Below are 24,173 nucleotides of genomic sequence, written 5' to 3'. Positions count from 1 at the left end.
GGGTGAATTTCATAGCATATTGAAAAAATGTCTTCACTATAATAAAGAAGAGCACATCATCTAATAAAAAATGTAAGATATGAGCTCCACCAGGTATTTAGAGAAATTATAATACAAACAGTTATGCATGTATGAAAACAATTATAGCTGCATTCATAGTTCAAGGACTGCAAGTTAAATAAAGTAAAATTTGTCTTTTCACTTATGAGGCTGATTTCCCAGTAATGGTTCTTGGCAAGTTTCTTCTATCTCTGGCCTCGGTTCCGGTTATTTTAAGATGAGAAAATGGGACTATGTAGTCTCTTGAAGTCCTTGCTGCGGCGAGGACTAGTAGATTAAGCAAAGCCCTCTGCCTGGTGAAGAGAGAATTTGCAAGAGCACAACACAAAGCACATGAAGTTGGGATCACTGTGCTTGGGGACACCAAAGGGGTACAGAAAACCTCATGATAATGGCTGATTTGATGTTCTGTAATGAGTGTTTATTCATCTTCATTAAGTTTTATAATGGTTCCACAAATGGAAGTTTCTTTAATCTTCATGGCCCTCTCATATCTATGGTTTATTTGTTTGTTGGTTGGTTTGTCAAACAAATAGTTTGTATTTGATTACAAATTATCTCCCAATCCTATGGGGTTTATTCATTTATTTATTCATCCAAGCATGTGTAATTTTCATATGTCTCCACAGAAGGATCTGTGCATAAAAGTATACTCAGAGAAGAATCAGATATCCATCTCCATTCCCTCTTTCCTTCCTACCATTTCCTGACCACATCCTATAGGTGACTACTCTCATTGGTCTCTGGGTTTTTCTTTCTTTTTTCTTTTTTCCTGCAATGAGTAAGTAAATGGATATTTTCTTATTTTGCATTCATTGTTACAAGACACTTTAAACTTATCATTCCACAGTGTATTTATAATTAACATACCTCAGTTCATGGACATCTTCCATGTTCCTTTGAATAGCTGCATAGTACTTCATTTTACAGTTGTACTATCATTTATACAATCACTCTTTTCTGTGTGGGTATTTTGTTTGTTTCCAACATTTTGCAGTCATAAATAATACTGAAATTAATATGTTTACTGTAATTCCACACTTTGGCTTATATTGTTCTGTTGGTCCAGAATTTCTATTATAACCCTACCCCTTTCACCCAGTGTCAGGCCAAGCTGATGGAACAATGGTTTTATGAGAAAGACCCCTGCATCTTCCTGACTTAGTCTGTATCCTGTGGAAAGAAAAATGACTTGAAATCAGGACGGATCTTTTTCATTTTCAGCTTTACTCCTCAATCCTAAACAATATTCCCCTTCATTAGATGAGGGCAGTTTTCTATATGTCAGCAGGTATTTTGACTCCAAATTCAATGGAAGATTGTGACTCAGGACATTTATTACAGGCTGGAAAGAATTCAGGGCCTGGCTTGGCCTGACTCCTGGGCACTCTGTGATCTTAGGGACAGACACACATTGCTGGCTAGAATTGAGTCTGCAAAGCCCTGGAGAGTGACTCCAATGCACCTGAGGTCATCTGTGACGTTCACTGCTCTACCCCTGGAGTGCATCCGGAGCCTGGAGAGATGCTATCTGGGCTCCTTGGTTCAGTGAAGCTCTGTGCTGCCAGGGGACTCCAGGTATTTGTTGGAGGGTGGTATCAGTTGAGTTATTCCTAAAATAATACTTTTTGGCTTCTCTACTCACAAATCTCACAGAATACTGCAACTGCTTTCTCTGGGCAATTTAAAACACTCTTTGCAGTCCCAGAACTCTTCATCTTTCTTTCCCTTCTTCATCTCTCCTCAACAAAGAATCCACAGTTGCCTGAATGAGGCATAAGTGTCTGTATAATTAAGGAATATCATAGTCATGAATGCACAGAGGGCCCACTAACCTCAAAGCCCTTCTTATTTTTTTGTTTATTTTTTATTTTTTTTCTAGCAGATATTCTGAGCATCAGAAGCTGACAGTGATTGTCCAAGATCCTACAGAAGGTTGGTAGCACAGATGGGGCTACATAGAATATAATCTGCAAGAAGAAAATACAAAGTGTTCTTTGCTCCAGAACTCAAGATGTAATGAGTGTGGGTGTTGTAGACAGTTCTCATTTCTTGGCTTCTAAGCATAAGAATGTCATTCCTATTTTGGGAGAATTAACCACCATATGAGTCCTGGAACCCGGAGGCTCTGCCACTTTTTATAACAGAAAGGAAAGTCTGGACACTTGTTTTCCCTGCCTCCACTGAGAGACAACCTAATGTGAGCACATGCTGGGTTCAGATCATCAGATGCACAAACTCTGGACTGTACTTGGGAGCTAGTGATAGTAGGAAATCAAGATTCACTCCTGGGGCAGTTACAGCAATGGCAGCTGTATTGGACTTATCAGAAGAGAAATGGAAATGATGGCCCATGCATTGAAGAGCATCTGGCTTTGGCATATTGGCTGAGAGACACGTAACCTCCATCTACTCCGAGGTGGCACCAATGAGCTCCACAAAGGCCAATATCTGACTAATTTTGACTGTGATTCTGCATTCAATGACTTCCTTGTTTTTGCCTTTTCTTTTAACTTGAATTTCTGGATTTCCTAGTGGTTTTGTGAACCAGTCAGACACTTTTCATTTTCACGGAGCCAAATAGACTTCTTTGTAATTAAGAAGAAAGTAATTGGGCGAGTCTTGCTAGGGAATAGTGTGAAGAGTTCCTTGGATTACTCCAAACCAACAACCACAGCTGGTGAAAGTTATTTTTATTTTATTTCCTTCAGATTCTATTTGTATTGTACATATTTAAGGTATACAATATGATGTTTTGATATACATATACATAGTTAAATGATTACTGCAGTCAAGCCAACTGCCATATCCATTGTGTCATGTAGTTAACTTTCTGTTGTTGTGAGAGAAGCACATAAATACTGTCTTAGACAGTTTCCAGTAGATGATACTAAGAGTTGAGTGACCTGGTGACTTCTGCTCTGAATAGCAGCGTGAGGAGATCCATGGAAATACCCTCAAACCAAACAATCATACTTGATAAAAGTTATTTTTTAAAACAGCCACTTGAAGTCTCTGGGAATTGTCTTAAGTGCATGCATTTATTTTTAAAACTCTACTAAACCTTGAAAGAACACAGAGTGTCTACAGCATTTGAGTCATAACCCACTCTATACTTTCTATATCCTAGCTCAATATGAGGGAAGCTTCACTCAGGGCACATCTAGCCAAGAAACGGGAGAACCTCTTTCCTCTCACTTCCCTTTAAAGGGTTATGATATCTCACCAGAGGCAAAAGGTTGCCAGCTTCTCTCAAACCCATTCCAAGGTTGTATTGCAGAGATTCCAGGTGAGTGTGATGAAGAGGTACAGAGTTCCATTCTTCCAGCCAACACTACTTGTAGTGGAGAGGTTCTACCCCAGGCATTGTAGGTCAAGAACGTTGAGACCCCCATAGCCCTCGGCACAGCTCATTTGCTGGGCAGAGTTTTCATGCCAGTGAATGCCTGCCAACAACATCAGAGGATACTACTGCTCATGGCCAGAACCCACTTGGTAAAGCAGGGCTGTCGCTCTGAGAAAAGCGAACCATTCTTTCCAAAACAGCTCCTTAGAAAGAACTCAGTGATTTTCCAAAAGTGAGAGGCAGGCTATAAGAACAGAGAGCTCCAAAGTCCTCCCTAAGGAACTGACAGTATTAGGAACAGAGTATAAGGAATATCCAGCCTAACAGTGCTCTTAAAAACAATGGAGGCTGGGTGTGGTGGCTCATGCCTGTAATTCCAGCACTTTGGGAGGCCGAGACGGGTGGATCATGAGTTCAAGAGATCGAGATCATCCTGGCCAACATGGTGAAACCCCGTCTCTCCTAAAAATACAAAAATTAGCTGGGCGTGGTGGTGCACGCCTATAGTCCCAGCTACTCAGGAGGCTGAGGCAGAAGAATCACTTGAACCCAGGAGGCAGAGGTTTCTGTGAGCCAAGATTGCACCACTGCACTCCGGCCTGGCAACAGAGTGAGATTCTCTCTCAACAACAACAAAAAAAGGAGATTTTAATGGGTTTTAGTGGTAAACAATGAAGACTAAGTTAACCCATGAGATAAAAATCTAATGATTAATGAAATTGAACATACCAACTGATAAAGTAAACATTTGAGGTTTTCCAGGAAAATATTGATGATAAATTGTCATGGGAGAATTACCCATGACAAATTTTAATTCCACCATAATTATCACAAAAATATGTCAAGATGATTAGAACATACAGTAATGGTGAGAAAATGCACACATCTCAATGGAATAAAAGATAAACTCAATGCCTTTGAGAATTTTACAAATGATAAGGGCAGAATTCCACATCACTTAAGAAATGTTAGTAATTCAGCAAATGATATTTAGACTGATTGCCAGCAACTTAAGGAGTAAGTATTGGATTTCCACCCCACCTATTATTTTAAAGTACATTTTAGGTGGTCAAGGATTTAAACATAAAGATCAAACTATGAAAGCATTCAAAGTAAACACGAGACAAGTTTTGTAGAATATTTACACGTGAATGATTTTCTGAAGTAAATTAATATCATTAACTGCAAGTGAATAAAAAGTTTTACAGGGAAAATCATGCATACAGTAAAAAAACAGAAATTTTAAAAATGTATAAACACATATTGTGAGAATAGAGATATTCTATAATATATTGAAAGAATTTTAAAAACACAATAAGGAAAATAGATCTTCTAATAGAAAATAAACATAGACCATGAACATATGGTTTATTAAAAAGTAATGCAAGTAACTACTACACATTTGAAAATAAATAAAACCACACCCATGATTAAATAAAATCACACCAAGTTAAAACAAACACATGAATCTTTTGTTGTCTTTCCTGTAAGATGGTCTTCCAAATTTGAGGCAAATTTCATTTGCCAGAGGTCTGCGTCTCAATTATTATAAAAGGAGTAGCTTGGTCTCTTAGGACTCTTCTTGCTGTGAGAAAGATTTCAAGAATCTTACTAAAGTTTCTCCCGAGTGAGCTGTTACTGTGTAGTAGAACAGCAGAAAGCTCGTGCAGTGGGCACACTGCAAGTGAGAACACCAAGGTGATGCAGAAGACCTGGATGGTGGCAGAATTAGCATATTGTGGAGTGTCACTTTATAGTTGAGTTGCTGACTTCTTTGGGGTCTCCTCAAATCTGTATTTTTCTTTGATTCCACACTTTGGCTTGGATCGTTCTATTTCCCTGGAATTCCTATTGTCACTGTGTTTTTTTGGCAAATTAACCCCTCAATTAGTCTTTTTTGAAAGGCTAATGAATCCTCCTGCTTTTTCAACATTCTACCAAAGGGAATGATATCAAATTAGAATAGACAGTTCCCAGCCCCAGTTCTGCCCCTGATTTCTAGAGTAAACTTTGATGGATCCCTGGATTCCAGTTTTCCTATCCACAAGACAGGGGGTTTTGTCTGGATATTTCAAAGGGACTTTCCAATTTCAAATTCAAGAAAAGTTGGAATCTGTTACAAGCTGAGAAGCACTTGGTACTTGTGCATGATGCTTATCACTCTGGGCTCCAAGAGACAGACATACATGGCTGGCTAGAACAGTGTCCCCATCCCAGGAGGTACTGGACAAGGAAGGCCTAAGAAGGTTGTTCAAAAATTATCATTAGTGATTCCCGCTTTCAACCCCCATGGAGCACACAGAGCCTGCAAATATGTTATCAGCGTTCCCAGTCTCAGCAAAAACAGCTTTGTTAGAGAACATTATGCCTCTAGGAGGAACACGGAAGCAGTGGAGCTGTCCCAGGATAATCATATCTTTTCTGACTGCAGTGCAAATTGTGGGCAGTGATTTACCATTTTAGAGTCGCTGTGTAATTTCAGTAATATCATGCAGCCCCTGAACTTCTCATCTTTCTCATCATTCTTGATCTCCCCTCATGATTGCATCCAGAATTGTAAATGCCTTTTCAAGGAAGTAAGTGGATTAGATAATCCAGCCAAGAGGTGGCGGAGTCCCTACTATCGCCAATCTCCATTTCCTTTTTCCAGTTGATTAAAACTGTAGGTCATAAGCTGGGGCTAGAACACAGAGTGAAGGAAAGGAGGGGCATAGGAGGTGCTCCAGTGCTCACAATGGGATGAGAATGGTCATGTGGACTACTTTCATGTCTTAGCCTCTAAGCATACAAGCACCATTCCCAGCAAAACCTGCAAAGTCCATATGCTTGTTTCTCTGACTTCTTGGCAGCCTCCACATGTGCACATGCACTGTTTCAGACAGTCGGAGGTACATACTGCAATGGACTGAGAATTGGTGATAGAAAAAAGCAGACATGGAGGTGGTGAGAGTTTACTTCGGCAGCAGTGGCATAAATGGCTATAGCATCTATTTCCAGGGAGCAGAGTGGAAGTGGTGTCCAATTCGTCAATGTTGGTGGCCAGACATGGTGTTGTCATGCCTGGAGGCAGCAGTAGTATGGTCTGTTGCGACTGGAGAGAAAAAGACTGCGGGACCGGTATTGTTGAGGAATGAGTGTGCCCATAAAACCACTAAACAGTAGGCTGGGAGGATAAAGTATCATCTAGTTTATCCTCTAGATAGCTGGAGAAGCTGAAGATGCAGCCTGTGATTAAAATATAGGCAGAAAAATGGGTCAGGCCCATTAAAGGTGACCTTGTGAAATAAATTACTGCCATTGAAGAAACTGATTTTAAAAAAAGATAGCTGGACTTCTGCCCAGTAAGAAAAGGCACATTCTTAGGAATATTTCCGTGGTGATTAGGGAGTATCCCTTCTATTTTCAGAGGTGAACATTTGTGCTGTTCACTTTATACCTGCCAGCATGTAAGTTTCAAGGGGAGTTTGGAACCCTAGGAAGATCCACGATATGGGAGATATGTCCACGCTTTTGACTGTTCACTGTGTGGAACTCCCTTGTTATGTTGTGGGATCTCCCTATCTAAGGCTATCTTTGAGACTTGCTGAGTGACAGAGCTGGGCTCCTACTGCAAAAACAGAACAAACGAGGGGCCACTTTCCTTCCCTCCTGAGGCCTAGGGCTGCACTAACATGCTCAGCAAATGTTAATGTTCCCATATGTCACCTTAGATCTCCATTGAGTGACTCACAGAAGCAAGGATGAAGGGGCATTCTTTCCCAGAACAAAGTAGTTTTCTTGTTCACAACAATACTCAATTCCAGAGTCATGGGTGGCAGTAATGAGTGTCCAGGACTGCAGCAGCTGTGTACACATCACACAACTGTTGAGATGTGGTTCTGGCTGTTGTCATGCTACCTAGACACTCTTATATCTTATAATGGTCCTGATCCTGAATCTTCAGGCTTCTCAGAATTCTGTGAACCGTGTTTTGAAGGTTGGGTTATTCAGCAAGTTCAGGGTTCTCAGGGGCTGAGACAGAGTTAAGAATCAAGTTGCCTTGTGAGGTCACACCTGTGAAAGTAAAGGCGAGGAAGGGGGATTAGGCAAAGGACGCCATTGCCAAGCTGTCCTGACAACATCTCTGTCAGCCCAACAGGAAGCTCTGGAGCAAGAATTTTTTATAAGAGGAGTTCAACATTGGGCATGAAGGGTAGAATCTCATACTATAGCCTTACTTTGCCTTTGGCTGGAGGTCCCTGGTTCTGTGTGATCTCAGCTCAAACACTGAGGTTGTCACTGAGGTCAAGCAGTGGCTGGTAGCAATTAGCCAACCACACTCCACGCAGCTAGGCAAAAAGGTGCTCCTTGAAGGGGGATCCAAGCAGTACCTCTCTGTCAGCCACAGTGCACCCCTGGCACTGCTGGGATTCGGGCTCCACACACATTGGGAAGCTTCTTCCAGGCTCTGCTGGGCTCTCCCTCTGAGATAAACCATAAGAAGGTGGAAGGGAAGGGGGTACACAATAGCCATGGCCTCTGCAGTTGCTGTGTGGGTGGCGATTGGTTCTCATCATCACCCTCCTGTATTTCCATTTTAAAGTACCCCACCTTCAGCTACCATCAGTGCTGAAGTCAGTGGCTTACCTGGTGGTAGGACTCACATTCTCATTCCTGGGCGTAACTATGCCCTACTCAGGACACGGTGTCCTGCTAAAACTTTAGAATAAATCTCTTCTTTTGGCTAAGCAAACATGCTACTTAGCGTTTGGACGAAGGGAGGCAAGATGGTGCAGTTCCGGCTTCTTCACCGTCAGCTTTCCCGCGCCCCCGGGAAAGACACAGGTCGACTGCGCAGGCGCAACCCGACCTCCGACGGAGAGGAACCGGAACCCGCCTAGCCACGCCTACCTCCCCGCCCCCGACCCGCCTATGTCCCGCCCACTGCCCACCCACTTCCGGGCCCAGGACATAAAAGCCGCTCCCGGTGGGCGCGCGTGCACACTTCCTCAGCCCTCACCCTTGTCGGGACTGTAGGAACTCCGCCCCAGAGCTCCACCGGGTGACTCCCCCGGCCTCCTCTGCCTCCCCTGCCAGAGACCGATGGACCTCACCCCTCCCCCACACCTTCTTTCCTGAAGCTGGGGGACCAAAAATAAATGTGCAGTTTTGCTCCTAGCCTTGCCTACTCGCTGGTCATTTAATACTCGCCCTGGTTTCCTAGAAAGCAAATCGGTTTCCTGGAAAGCAAATCAGTTTCCCGGAAAGCAAATCACTTAGAAAGTCTGCCCTTTAATTATCATGATGTTTGTTTGGAGCCCTGCTTAGTAAAGCTAAAACATTATTCACCATGATCCTTGAAATTCACAGCCTCTGCTGTATGTTAGGGAAGATACAGAATAGGAGGTTTCTCAGCTCTTACCCAATGTCCAGAGAGATGACAACCAGCGGCCTTGTCCCTTGCCCAGCCTCCTCATCCTCAGGACCTTGGGGGTCAGGACAGCAGCCAGGAGGTGAGAAGGGAAGCTGGTCTACAAAGGCGTCTCAAGGCTTTCTTTTTTTCCTCTTTCAGTGGTGATTCCCTCCGTTATACTTGATTTTATTCAGCTGTGCTTCACTCCTTTTCATCTTGACTATAGTAGCAAATGATTTGCCTATTTTGTGATTTTTTCAAAAACAATATTTAAATCCATTAACTAGAGCTAATGTTTTTTGTCTCTTCTTGACCTCAAACATTTGCTTTTATCCTTATCATTGCTTTTTTGACCTTATTCTTTTTCTTTTTTGTTGAAAATTTGATTTATTTACATTTATTATTTCATTTTTGTTGATACAAGTATTTAAGGCCTGGGTGTGTCCTCTGTATTCTTGTTTACTTTTTTGTCCGCTTGGTTTGTTTTGTACCAATACAGTGTGTTCAATTCTCCTACTGTTAGTATGTTTTTATCTATATCTCCTTGGTATATCCCATATTTTCTTCTTTATAAACGTGTTTTCTGTGCTATATAGTGCTTACATGCTTATAACTAATATCTTTACTGATAATTGTGGCTTTTAATGTTCAAAAATGTCCTTCTTACTGTTTCAGCAACAAAACAAATTATAACCAATGTATGTAATAAATATCTATGAGTCCATGCTGATATAAACAAACAAGTAAATAAATGAGGGATAATAAACAAATATCTGACATCAGATATTTATAGATTATTATATTCTATCTGTAATTATTATAGAATAATAATGATAATTATCTATCATTCTTATAGAATAATTCCAAACTATTTATTTAGATACTTCCCCTTTAAGGAATATCTTATGTATGGTTGTGCAGTGACTTCCTTTCAAAGACTATAGCATGAAAGGATGGGGGAAAAGTTGAATTGCAGTGTAGAAACTTGACGAACACTGCCTCAGCCTGGCCATCTAGGTCAACATCATCAATAGTAAGTCATGTTGAAGTCAGTACCCTGGATATTACATGATAAGAAGGGCACTTTACCTCTGATGTTTTCCTCCAAAAAACCACAATCCCAGTATAATGAGAAAAACATCAGACAAATCTCAGTTGAAGGATATTCTATAAAATACTTAAGCAGTACTCCTCGAAACTGTCAAGGTCTTCAAAAACAAGGAAAATGTGTGCAATTGTCACAACCAAGAGGAGCCTGAGAAGACATGACCACTAATTATAATCCACATTGTCCTGGATGGGCTCCTGAAACAAAAAGAACCCTGGTAACAGCAAAGGCAATATGAACAAAGTCTGGACTTTAGTTAATAATAATGTATCAATACTGGTTCATTCCTTGTGACAAATGCACCCTAGTAAAGTGTTAACAGCAGCAAGGACTGTGCACCGGCACATAGAAAGTCTAGCAAATGCTCTGAGCCTCCAGGACTCTTTCCCTGTATTTTCATATGTGGACATCTTCCTTCTGGAAATGAGTTTATTTCAATCATAGGCTCTTTCATTCTTTACACACTTATTTCTGGACCCCACTGTTTCTTCTGAAAAAGGCAGAGGCAACAGTTCAAGAGAGCTCTCCTTTGAAAATCAGATGTTCTTTCTGTATAATTTGAAGTTTTTACTGTCCTCTGACTTCAGATTTTGTTGAAGAAATGATATTTCTGAGGTTTTCTCGTTCTTCTGTGTAGTGATATAGCTTTGTAAGAATACCTTGGGAGATTTACATTCACAAGGACACCATAACTCTTGCTACCCTCAAAGTCTGGCGAATTTTTATTTTTCTGGTAAAATACTCAACTGGAGAATATTTTTGTAAGAATATTTTAAAAATTTGACTTTATAGAAATTGAAAAACTTTGTAAGGTTAAAATATATAATCTAGCTAAAACAATGGTTAACAACTAACCAGAAAAAAAAAATTTAAATGTATGAGAGCAAAGGGTGACTTTTCTGTGTATAAGAATCACTCTTACAAATCAATTGAAATATTATGGACACCTAGTAGAAAAAAGCAAAGGGTATGAAAAGACAGTAAACAGGGAAAAATAATGTTAACACATGAATCAATATGAAAAGTGTACCACCTTGTTCATCATTAAACACAAGTTAGAAATTACCATGTTTTCATTTCATTTCCTGTATCACAAATTTAGGCAAATTATTTCCCATCTCTGGACATGCTCAGCAGACACAATGCTCCCACCTGGAATTTTAGATCTCCCTGGAGTGACTCGAAGCAGCAACTATAGTCGGATACTCTTCTCCAGCATAAGGCAATGTCTTGGTCAGCAACGAACTGCATATGTGATGATGCTCTCATAAAATTATAATGGAGCTGAAAAATTCCTATCACTTAGTAATGTCATAGCTGTGGTAATGTCGCAGTACAATGCACTACTCACATGTTTGAGGTGATGCTGGAGTAAACAAGCGTACTCCACTGCTAGTCATAGCATGCAATCATGCACAGTACATAATATTTCATAATGATAGTAAATGAGTATGTTAGTATAATTACTATACTATACTTTTTATCATTATTTTAGAGCGTCCATCCTCTACTTATTAAAAAAATAAGTCAACTGTAAAACAGTCCCAGGCAGTTTCTTCAGTTTGTATTCCAGAAGAAGGCATTGTTATAACCGGAGGTGACAACTCTATGTGTGTTATTGTTCCCGAAGAACTTCCGGCGTGGCAAGACGTAGATGTGGAAGATGGTGATACTGACGATCCTGGCAAGATGTAGAGGTGGAAGACAGTGATATTGATGATCCTGACACTGTGCAGGCCTAGGCTATTATGTGTTTGTGTATTAGTTTTTTCTCTTTTTCTTTTTTCTTTTTGTTTTTGTTTTTGAGATGGAGTCTCACTCTGTTGCCCAGGCTGGAGTGCAGTGGTATGATCTTGGCTCATTGCAAGCTCCTCCTCCCAGGTTCATGCCATTCTCCTGCCTCCACCTCCCAAGTAGCTGGGACTACCGGTGCCCGCCACCATGCCCAGCTAATTTTTTGTATTTTTAGTAGAGACAGGGTTTCACCATGTTAGCCAGGATGGTCTCGATCTCTTGACCTCGTGATCTGCTTGCCTCAGCCTCCCAAAGTGCTGGGATTACAGGCGTGAACAACTGTGCCTGGCCAACAAAAAATTTTAAAAAGAAAAAAAAATTTAAATGGAAAAAAGCCTATAGAATAAGGATATTTTTAAAAATATTTTTGGGTAACTGTACAATGTGTTTGTGTTTTAAGCTAAGTTTTAATACCAAAGAGTGAAAAAATTAAAAATAAAAAAGTATATAAAGTTTTTACAGTAAGTTAAGGTTAATTTATTATTGCAGAAAGAAAACTTTTAAATAAATTTAGTGTAGTCTAAGCATATAATGTTTATGTCTATAGTAGTGGACAGCAATGTCCTAGTTCTTGACATTCACTTACCATTCACTTAATGATTCACAAGACCAATAAACTTGCAAACCTTCAAGCTCCATTCATGGTAAGTACCCTATACAGGTATGCCATTCTTACATATTTTGTACCACATTTTTACTGTAACTTTTCTACATTTAGATATGTTTAGATACACAAGCACTTACCATTGAGTTGCAATTGACTACACTGTTCAGTACAAAAACATACTGTACAGGTTTGTAGCCTAGGAACAATAGGCTATACTATATTGCCTAGCTGTGTAGTAAGCTATACCATCTAGGTTCCTGTAAGTCCACTGTATGATGCTCTTGCAAGATGCAAGATACAAGAACATCATAGAGTGGACCACCAAGACTCCAGCTATCCTGGAAGTCTGGTGAGGTGTTTGTTGTTTTTTGTTTGTTTGTTTGTTTTTTGTAAAATACTGATTTGAGGAATTCCTAAGAATGATAAAAATTTGGCTTTATAAAAACGGATAACATTTGGATGGGAAAATATGATATAAGCAAAGGAAAACAATACAATCATGCATTGCATAACTAAGCTACAAAATCACCTAGTAATCCATTTCTGAGACCATATCACTTGCCACTAAGTGACCTATGACTATAGTTAACAACTCACCAGAAAAATATTTCTTAATGTATAAAAGCAAATAGTGAGTCTTATTTAAATAATAAGCACTCCTACAAATAGATTGAAATAATCTGGACAATCCAATAAGAAAGGAAGCAAAGGGTATTAAAAAGCAGTCACTGGGGAAAGGTTAACATCTGAATCAATATGAAAGCTATACCATCTCACTGAAAACTAAACACAAGTTCAGAATTCATCATGTTTCCATTGCGTTTTTTTTCTTTTTGAGATGGAGTCTTGCTCTGTCCCCTAGGCTGAATGCAGTGGCGTGATCTCAGCTCACTGCAACCTCCGCCTCCCCAGTTCAAGCAAGTCTCCTGCCTCAACCTCCTGAGTAGCTGGGATTACAGGCGCCTGCCACCATACCTGGCTAATTTTTGTATTTTAAATAGAGACAAGGTTTCACCTTGTTGGCCAGGATGGTCTCGAACTCCTGACCTCAAGTAATCCGCCCACCTTGGCCTCCCAAAGTGCTGGGATTACAGGCATGAGCCACCATGCCTGGCCTTCCATGGTGTTTTTTGTTGTTGTTGTTGTTTTGTTTTTTGTTTTTACATCACAATGGATTTGCTAAAAACTAGGCAAATTCTTTCGTATCTCTAGAATTCAGTTCTAACAAATGCAAAAATGAGCAAGGTAGAAAGATTGTCTCTAAAAACTCCTATAGTCCTTTCAACAATGAAAGAGGCTAAAAGATTCTATAAAGCTATTTTATTGAAACGTGTGAGATAAGAATAAAAAACACAGAAAGTTAAGGTAATTAAAATGAGAGAATAAGGGGGTGCTGAAAATTCCACTGAGAATAGCTGACTTGTCACAGAGTTGTAGAAAATCATCTCAGCCAGATTGCTTCCATCTGCAGTGTCTTCTCTTTGTTTCTGCTTTCACACATTACCTTATGCTGTTCCTTCACTCTAGGCTGTCAGGCTCAAACCAATGGACCACCTTTCATGGCCCAGATCGAGTGGATCCATCAAAGTGACCTTATTAAGAAGTTAGCGCCACATCGTAGTTCTAGGCCCAGCAAGGCTATGGAGCACTCTGACTGAAAGACCTTCATCCTCCTCTCTAGGACTCAGTTTTCTCCTCCTTAATGTGAGAAGGTGGTTCGTGATAATGTCAAGGGGTACTTCCTGTTCTAAATTGGATGGAAGGCTGTATAATCAGGGGACATGCTAAGAGCTGATAAACACAGGGTGCCTGTTTTTACCTAGGGCTGATTCCTGCTTACCCTTGAGATGGCTGGTCCACATGACTGGATGGATGAGAGTCTCTCTGTCCCAGTTCTAGACAGGGCATGAGAAGCAGCTTGAGTTTTCCTGAAGCTGACCAGTGGCTGCACTATCGTTCTGTCTTGGGAATGACCATAAAGCCTCAGGGATGAGCAGAGGGCTGCTGGTCTCAGACAAGAAGCCAGAAACCTGCTGGGTTTTGGATTATTGGATTCAGATGGTGGAAACAAAGGGAGGAGAGCAGAGAATATATGTCTTCTCTTGTAATTGAAAACTTGATGTCTGCTATGCTCATGAAGCCACTGTGAGTCCCTCAAATGACATTTTAGAGGACTTAAATGTGCCAGGTGGGCCCCAAATCCAGTCATTTTCCCCCTTCTTCTGACTTCCTCCCAAAAGTTACCCACATAATCAAATTTCTCTTTAGAAAGCTCTGGGTCAGGGGTGTCCAATCTTTTGGCCTCCCTGGCCCACACTGGAAGAATTATCTTTGGCCACACATAAAATACACTAACATTAACGATAGCTGATAAGCTAAAAAACAATCACAAAGAAACTCATTTACAAATTTTTGCTGGGCTGTATTCAAAGCCATCCTACGCCACATGCAGCCTGCAGGCCACAGGTTGGACAAGCTTGCTCTAGGTAGTTTGGAGACTCTGTTAGAGGGGCTCAAAAACTCCACATGCTCGGGCCTTCTCTTTTCCAGATGGTGTTTCTGAGGTTAGTGAGAAGAGGGAACTCATCCAGGTCGGTTAGGAGTAAGACTTAGGTCTGGGAGGTGGCATAGTACTACCTGTTTCTGAATTCCAGAAGGGAATCAGAGGACAGAGTGTACCGAGAAGGGGCTTGAAGCTGGATAAGTTAATATGGGTAAAAAGACTGTTTTCTCTGCCCAGTTACACAGCCTCCTAGGTGGACAGGACCAAGCTTAGATGTGGAAAAAAAAAAAAAAAAACTTGGCCCAAAGTCGCATCTCCCAAATTGGGCCCTCATTGTGCTGTGAATTCCTTATTTCTATCAATTAATAATTCCTTTTGAAATTCTAAACAATTGGAAAACAATGAAAGACTCCAAGTATTAGGAGACAAATACTGAGGCATCAATTGGAATCATAGAAATTACATTTGAAACAATTTGATCAAGTTGGCTATTTTCAGACAATTGTATAATGAACCCATGTCCAGGAATCAGAGAATCAGCTCTTTTCTGGGCTTGACTAACTGAGTGAAATTAGGAAATGCATTTCTCCCTTCAGGGGTCTGTGCAAGCTGGATAAAGTAAGGAGGGAAATGACATCTCCCCACAGTCATTTTGTTGTCCCTTATGCCATTCAAGATTTGTTAATCAGGTGTCAATATCTCTAGGGAGGCCCTGCAGGGACAGCAAAGTGACACATATTTGGGGCCTTATACCTCTCTTTGAGGTCTTGGGTCTCCAAGCCCTTGTCTGGTTCCTGCACTCCTTGGACAAGACTGTCTTCCCTAGTAACAGTACTTCTCATTGCTTGGGAAGTTGGGAGAACTGGTACCCCATTTCTGCTTTTGAAATCTGGTTTGTGTCTAGAGGACACATCCGATGCATGGATCACATCCGGAATTATTGCAGGGGGAAGCAATGAAATGGAAGCAAGAAAAAGAGCTTCTTTTCAACTCACCCAAGACATCACTCATGCTTTCTTTTTTCTTTATCTCCTTCAAGTGCATTAATAATTTTTCTCCAACTTCTTTCATAGAGTAGTTTCCAGGGGATTTTTGGGGGTAGTTGAAGATGATAGAAGGCAGAAGAGGAAGAATGAGTAACTTCCACAATCTCCTCCCCAAGAGGTATAAAATAACACCACCACTAAGAAATTTCTAAGCAAAACCACACCCTCAATATAACTTGGAAACAAAGAATGCCAAAAATACAAAATACCTGTCAGTGAAAACGGAGGAAACAGCAAATCCCAGGGCTGGGACTCACACTCTCCTGCCCTTTCCAGCCCCACTGTAAAACTTAAAGCTTTGCAAAATCGACTGAAAAAACTGCTGAGGAAGGAATGACGTAACCGAGATGGTGAAACAGAAGGCACTTGCTCATGTCCCACCAGAAGAATGACAGGAATTCTACACTCCTCCACAGTCCAAAGTCTCCCTGGGAGCCTCTGGATCTGGATTCAGGGGGAAGTTTGTGAAGCTCTGGTGGAGCCCAAGACCTTGGAGGGTCATATTGAGAGTACAGACCAACAACTACGTGGCTGATCTGCTGAGCTGGCTCCAGAGTTTAATCCCAGAAATGGCCCAGTCATTCAGGAGTTTGGTTACATTTGGCCTTGAGCCTGCAATCAAACCCATCTGCTGTGGGGTCCAGAATGAATCACACACACTAGGGCTTTGGCAGAAAGGCCCTTCTGCTCACTGACTGGGCAGTGAACCTGAAAGCTGCCTTGTGATTCAGCTCCGGCCCCCATCAGCTGAGGTCCCAGCTCAAAGCTGCTCACACAGCAACCCAGAGGGAGACTCACACATGTCTCATAGCCTAAGAGTCTAAGCCTCCCTGACAGGCTTGCCAACCTCTGTTGCACAGCAGGTTGAGATGGGATCAAGTCTCAGCTCTGATGCTTCCTGCTGTAATTGAACTATCCTGTCGGTGCTGAGACTTGCAGGGAGATACGTACTTGTCTTGGCCGACAAGATGGACTCTCCAGCCTCCAGCCCACAGCAGATCCCAAGAGGGGCGAGGGGGGCATTCCCAGTTTCAGCTCCTTCTGCTGCAATCAGGAAACTATCGCGTCTCTGCAGGAACTTACTGGAAGGTGTGCACTCCTTCTAAGTCAATGAGACTGGGCTTTCCAGCCACTGCCCCACAGCAGATACTGAGGGGCCCAGTATCAGCTCCATTCTCTCCTACTACAGTCAGAGGACTATTCCAACTGGCAGGGTCTTCCTGGGTGATGCATCCCTGCCTGGGTGAACATGAAAGGAATTACAGTCTCTATTCCACAGCAAATCTTGGATGGAAGAAACCACTGGTCTCTGTGAGGTCTTGAGTTGCTCAGCTACTTTACTAGGCATAGACTGTCATCCTGGACTGCTTCCTGAGGGAAAAGAAAGTGTCTTTTTGCAGCCTTTCAATTTTTCTCTCTCAGTGGCTTAATCTTCACCTGAATTCAGACAAGAGTTAGTTCTTTTGTTTTTGTAAATAGTGAACCTACCGTCTGCATCTTGTTTCTTAAAAATCCAAGTTTTCTTCATTGTTTTGGAACTTGACATTCATCTTTACCTGAATTAGATATAATGAGGCCTGATTCTGGGTTTTCTTTTGTTTTCTATTGATTTCTCAACCTGACTATCCTAACAAAAACAACATATTGATTATTGTTACTTTGCAAAACTTTTTTTTAAGTCTAGGAGGTTCCAGTGCCCTAGGGTTAATCTTCATTTGTAAACATCTGTGCCTATTCACAAGAAGTTATGCTTCCCCGTAAATTTAAGTATGGTTTCAAGTTCCCTTAACTTCCTTAATAACACCATATTAAAAATGGATTTTGGGTGTAATACACCTTAGGGATAAATTAAATAAATATTAAATATTGAGTAAATAGTGACATCTTCACCACGTAGTCTTCCCATTCATGTATTGTGGTATGTGTATGTTCAAGTCTTTTTATATGCCTCTGAAAAGTTACATAGATCTCTTTTCTAGAGCTCTGCCTCCCTCTTGTTTAGTTTATTTATAACAATGGTGTGATTTTGTTGATATTAACAATAGAAAATGCAGCATGTCTAACTGATTGTTGCTAGCATATAATAAAAATATTTACTATCACTTACTAACCTTGTGGCTTTTAATGGTTACTTAATCTCTCTTAGCTTTAATCTTTTTACAAAATTAGAAAATAAAATATGTATAATGGCCATCTGAAAAGGACTTATGAAAAATAAGTGACAATACATGTAATCCACCCAGTATAGGAAATAGAGTAAATATTAAAAAACAGAAACCATTATTTCCTCCAATGATGTATTTAGTATTTGTCAAGCCAGACGTTTGGATACTGCTCTCACCTGTGCTCCAAGATACCCTAGTATCAAAGCCCTACTGTTGTTCAGACTAGCCCCTGAACGATAGGGAAAAATCATGACTCAGATGCTCATGGATGGGGCAAAGTGGTGCAAAGATCCACGTTGTCTCACCCCAAGCCTCTGCTCCCCATGTCTTCTCAGAGCAGGAACCCAACACACGAAGAGCTGTTTCAGATCCCAGAATGGCAGGATTAGACCTCCCTTTGCAGAATAATTATGCCTTACCCCCTCAAATGAAATAGACCTCTGAGGCTTGGAAGGGGGACATACATTTGCCAGAGGTCGCCCAATACATAGGGAGGCAAAGCCAGTGCTCAGATCACCTGACTCTCAAGCCTGTGCTCATTCCCCTTCACCCAGGCTGCTGCCTGCCTGGGGGCTGTGGCCTTCTCTGAGAGTTTCCTTGTGCAATAGCAGTGGGGCAAATGGGTCAACAGGAGAGCCATGAGGTTGCTCACATTCCTGCCCCTTTCTCCACTACTCAAGTCTGCCCTGCCCACAATATGTATGTCTCCAGAGAATGCAATTCACCCAAACCTCTGACACCATAGTATGAATGACTTAGTGTATCCTCCTCATTCACATTTTTTTTTTTTTTGTTTTTGTTTTTGTTTTGTTTTGAGACGGAGTCTTGCTTTGTCGCACAGGCTGGAGTGCAGTGGTGCGATCTCAGCTCACTGCAAGCTCTGCCTCCCGGGTTCATGCCATTCTCCTGCCTTAGCCTCCTGAGTAGCTGGGACTACAGGTGCCCACCACCACACTCGGCTAATTTTTGGTATTTTTAGTAGAGATGGGGTTTCACCATGTTAGCCAGGATGGTCTCGATCTCCTGACCTCGTGATCCACCCGCCTCAGCCTCCCAAAGTGCCAGGATTAGAGGCGTGAGCCACAGCGCCGGGCCCTCATTCACATCTTAAAACAGAAATCTGGAAGAGGATATTGCTTAACCTAAAGGAATGCTACATCATGGAGGAATCTCAGGCATGAACCAGTGAAATTCTAAAGAGCAGGAATTTCGCAGCATCTGTAACATCATCCTTTCTATGTTGTCTTGAAAAAATACAGATCCCTGGGAAACGTTAATGAGAAGGAAGTGGGGAGCTGTAGATTCAGCCATAAGGGTTGGCTGGTCACACTGGCAAGGCCGACAGTAGCCAGATCAGGACTGATGGTGGATTGGGAAACAAAAGACCTCCTTATGGTTTATGTAACGTTTATTTATTTTTTGTGTTTTGTGTTTTTCCTGTTCCTTGATCTTGATTTCCATTTCCTGGTGAAAAGGAGATGGCAGTGCTGGGGCTGATTATTGGATTGGTAATATGAAGCCCTAGCAACGGGCCTCCTGTTTCCTCCCTGCACCCTGCTCTCTTTCACCATGGGACCCTTTCCCCTCCTCACTGGACAGAAGAAGTCCCAATTCTACATCCATTTCCCCAAAGCATCCAGGAGCCCAGAAGTCATAGGAACCAGAAACAAGTGGAGAAGAAGGAACTCTTTATTGGAAAGTGGATGAGACAGGCAGCTCCAGGCTTGGGCATCCTGAATGGGAGGAAGAATGGACAGTGTGGGAAGGGGAAGGGCAGCAGGGACCTAGGACCAGATGGGGCCTGTAGCTCTGGGTATGGCACAGGTGCAGCAAGGACAGGCTCCATCTGTGGAAGAGAAGAGAATCAGATGTGAGAGTCAGCACATCGAAGCACTCAGAGGCAGTGAGGAGGCCAGATCATCCTTCTAGGTACTGGTTATAGCCTTTCAGACCCCTCAGTCTCCCAGTTTTTCTGTCACCTGCCACAACCTCCCTCCCACCAACCTGGGATGGTTCCCCACTGCTCAGCCTTCTTTTGTGTCTTCAGGGGTCTCCTCTTCCTCCAGCTAGTGCTCACCTCACTGGGGAACCATACAATCCATCCCGCAAGAGCCTTCACAGCACTTCTTGATTCCTGGGCAGTCAGTATCTTTCAAGCAGCGGTTAGGGGGATTCAACATGGCGCAACGGATCAAGATATTGGGGCAGGAGCCAGGCTTAGTGGAGACGGGACCTTTGACTGGCCCTTGCCCTTTGACTCTATCTTGACCTTTAACTGAAACTTGTCCTTTAACGGGATCTTGTCCATTGAACAGAACATGGCCTTTGACAGTGTCTTGACCTTTAACAGGAACTGTTAAAAGAAGAAACGAGCCCACATTTATACCCAGTAAGCCCCTGCTTTAGCTACCATGTCTTTGCCCTGGGTCCATCCACTGCTTACTGCAGCATCCTCAAACCATGACCTGAGTAGGGAAGGTACACCTGGGGGAGTGACACTCTTGGAAGGCTCTTCCCTTTTTGGGGGGGTCTACAGGACCAGTGTTCTCTTGAGTATTTATTTCTTTCCCCTTCCTCCACTCCAAGTCTCTCATGAGCCGTGGTCAGACTGGGGTGACAACCGGCAGTGAACAGAACACATTGTCATTTCTTAGGAAGCACATTGGAATAGGAAAGAACCCTGAGCCACATCCCAGGAGACTTGAGCCCCATCCTGGCTCTGGGAATTACCTTGGCAATTGCTCACTCATTTCCACATTTTGGTTCCCTCCTTATAAAATGGGGGTCCTCAAATGACATGATTCCTGAAGCCTTGTTGTTTCTTAACCTCCTTTTAGAGTACTGATTACTCTGGTACTATCATGGGGCAGAGAAACAAGGGACAGTGTCCACACCCAAGGTTTAAAATCCTGGAGTTCATTATTCTATTGCACATTCTGCGCAGGTATTGACATCTGAGGCCAAGGCCACATACCAACATTACTTCCACCAACAGTCCTGATCTCTCAGTCACTGGGGTGGAAAGCACGTGGAGTCCACCAGCCAAAGTTCTGCTTTTTTCTGGATATGATGGCAAAGGCCAGAAAGCTGAAATCTGGGCTCCAGTGCTGCCTCCTGCTTCATAAATGCTCCCTGTCCTGGCCCAGGGTGTCCCTGAGGGCCTCCCCTTAGTCCAACCCAGCCCAGCAGGTCACCTGTTCACTCACCTCCCGTGACAGCTGCCTCTACAACCAGCATCCCAGCGATGAGGAACACCACCACGATCAAGAAGCTGCTGGCCCTCATGGTGTCAGGAAGGTGTTTGGCTAAGAGTTAAGGCCATACCAATCTTTATGCAGTACAGCTTGGCCTGGCTCCAGGGGCGGGTCTGTGGTATTTACAAGGGACATTTCCTTAGCTGTACTGGGAAATATCCACCCCATTCTGGGAGGGACCTGGGGGCTTTCCCCAAGGATTATTCACAGGGAGAACTAATGGACATTACATCACATCACCTCTGACTGTCCCAAGAGTTTTCCTACTTTCTCACAGAGTAGAAGTGCTGGCTCACTTGTTAGGTAACATTACAATGAAATTCTTCATGTTTTGAAATACAGTGAGGCCCAAGAAGAGAAAGGAATCACCAAAGGTTATTCAGCAAGTCACTGGTAGATCCGGTCTTGATATAAAACCAAGGTGTTTCCCCATTATGCTCTGGTGCTGCAAACCCCACCCAGATCTACTTTATCATTTTACCACTCCCAGCATCAAACTGGGCTTTTCCTTCCTTCTTCCCTGGTCCTGCAAAAAACTCTGTAAGACTAAATTTGCCTTGAATATATAATGACTAATTATTGCACTTTGCTATTTCAGAGACGACCTTTCAGATGCATCAAAGAAGTAATTGGAAGATGTAATTCTAGGTCTGAAGAGGGATGATGCCCTTAAAATCACAGTGATAGGGAGAAAATAATCAGAAAAGAGTAGAAAACACAAATCATGTATACATTGGACATCTACAGTGTGTGTGTCCAGCATGCCTCCCCACTTTGAACAGCACCTTGTTTCTTGTGAAGAATTGTCTCCTTGAACCATCAACTTGTGAGTCTAAGGGGGACTGCTAATCATAAAAGCCTGACCCCTGACAACAGGTAGGGGTGTGTGTGTGTGTGTGTGTGTGTGTGTGTGTGTATGTGTGTGTGTTGTGTGTGAGACTTGGTCTGGTCTATTAAAATCTTTTGTTTGAATGGGTAATAAAAGGAGAAAAAGGGGGTCCCTTCTTTTGGCAAAGGTGATCTATATGAACCACCGAATTCCAGAAGCAGTGATCTAATTCTGGGGGTGGAGATCAATTGTCTGAGACAAGGAGAGAAGCGATGGTGAGAGAAGATTCAGATGACACAGCCAGCCTTCCCTCCTTTACCTTGAGAGCAGTTCTTCACACACCCTTCTCATATTTGGGTTATAAGGCAGTAAATTAGCCCTCTGCTTCAGCTAGTCTGACTTGCTATTCTGTCGTTGCTACCAAAAGTTCTGAGTAATAGAAATGAATATCCTGAAGTTAGGTATGGTCAGGGACAGAATCTGAGTTAAGAAAGTCACTGAGTTGAGGTGGAGTTAAGGCAGGGAAGGTAACAAACTGGATAGTAATCCAGCCAGTTAAATCCCCACCCCTTGTCTCTTTAGACTCTGACTGCATGCCCACCAAGCCTGAAATTGAGCGAGACATAAGCAAATGTCAGACTGTTGAAGTCTTTTGACTACTTCACACAAAAGCTCATTGTACAATAAGCCACACAAACAAATAAAAAGTGCAGAGAAAATACCTATACCATTTAAAGAATAGCATTAAAATGAGCTGCCAGGTAAAGGAGGAGAATATTTGCTCTATCTATGCTCTATGCCTCCCCTCAGTTGCTTCATTCTCCTTCCTCCCCAAAGATAACCGCTTTCTGAGATTTTATGGTAATTAGCCCTTGCTTTCCTTTATAGTTATGCCACCTCTGACTGTGTTCGAAATATATATTCAGTTTAGTACACTTTTCAATTTGCATGTAAATGAAATCTAAGGTGTAGTGTTCGTATGTCCTGCTTATGTTGCTCAACATTATATTTTTGAGAGTCATCCATTTTGAAGCCCACACCTGTAGTTCATCATTTTCACTGCTGTACAGTATTCTATGAAAAATACCAGAAATGTTATATGTTCATTCTACTGTCAATATATATTGGATATTTCTAGGTTTTAGCTATTATAGTGTTGCTATGAATATTCTTGTACATATCTTTTGGAGAACATAGGTATGCATTTATTTTGGATATATAGTTAGGAATGGAATTGCTGGATCACAGAGTACAGATCACGGAGTATAGATACATCCAGCTGTCATACATACCGCAATCAATTTTCCAATATCATTGTACCAACTCACACTGCTTTCAGCAATGTGTGAGCATTCCATTTGCTCCATAACCTTACCAATGCTTGATATGATTTGCCTTTTCATTAGCCATTCCGGTGGCCATCTTGTGGGATTTCCTGTGATTTGAATTACCACTTTCCTAATAACTGGTGAAGCTGACACCTTTTTAATATTTCTTTTTCTTTTTCTATTTGAGATGGAATTTTGCTCTTGTCGCCCAGGCTGGAGTTCAATGGCACAATCTCGGCTCACTGCAACCTCCGCCTCCCAAGTTCGAGTGATTCTCTCGCCTCAGCCTCCCAAGTAGCTGGGATTACAGGCACACACCACTATGCCCAGCTAATTTTTGTATTTTGTAGTTTCACCATGTTTGTCAGGCTCGTCTCGAACTCCTGACCTCAGATGATCCACCTGCCTTGGCCTCCCAAAGTGCTAACATTACAGGCATGAGCCACCGCACCCGGCACATTTTTAATATTTCTATTATCCATTTGGCTATCCTCTTTTGTGAAGTGCCAATTCAAGTATCTCACCTTTTATTTATTTATTTATTTAATTTCAACTTTTATTTTAGATTTGAATGGGTTGTTTATCTTTTATTATTGATTTGTAGTAGAGAAAAAACTTTTATGCATTACTAATGAGAGTCTATATTGGTGAAACTTATTTGAAAACAGTTTGACATCAGCTAGTAAAATTGAATGTGTACACAATCTATAATTCAGCAATTGCACTCCTAAAGATTTAATT

The 24,173-nt window shown here is 41.9% G+C and overlaps 1 protein-coding gene across 1 annotated transcript in view; it reads right to left on the bottom strand.

Annotated features, from left to right (window-relative positions):
- Nucleotides 1-19,692: 19,692 nt before the first annotated feature.
- Nucleotides 19,693-24,173, bottom strand: part of PI3 (peptidase inhibitor 3) — an 84,052-nt gene continuing 79,571 nt past the window's right edge. Inside the window, exons 2-4 of the mRNA XM_023227919.2 lie at nt 21,228-21,388; nt 20,099-20,374; nt 19,693-19,867 (exon numbers count right to left, since the gene is read on the bottom strand). Of these exons, the coding sequence (XP_023083687.1) occupies nt 20,100-20,374; nt 21,228-21,306 (354 nt within the window). The 5' untranslated portion in view covers nt 21,307-21,388 and the 3' untranslated portion in view covers nt 19,693-19,867; nt 20,099. The remainder of the gene's footprint in view (nt 19,868-20,098; nt 20,375-21,227; nt 21,389-24,173) is intronic.

The sequence above is a fragment of the Piliocolobus tephrosceles genome, chromosome 20 (assembly GCF_002776525.5).
Source record: "Piliocolobus tephrosceles isolate RC106 chromosome 20, ASM277652v3, whole genome shotgun sequence".
NCBI lineage: Eukaryota > Metazoa > Chordata > Mammalia > Primates > Cercopithecidae > Piliocolobus > Piliocolobus tephrosceles.
This window is presented reverse-complemented; position numbering and strand designations above follow the sequence as displayed.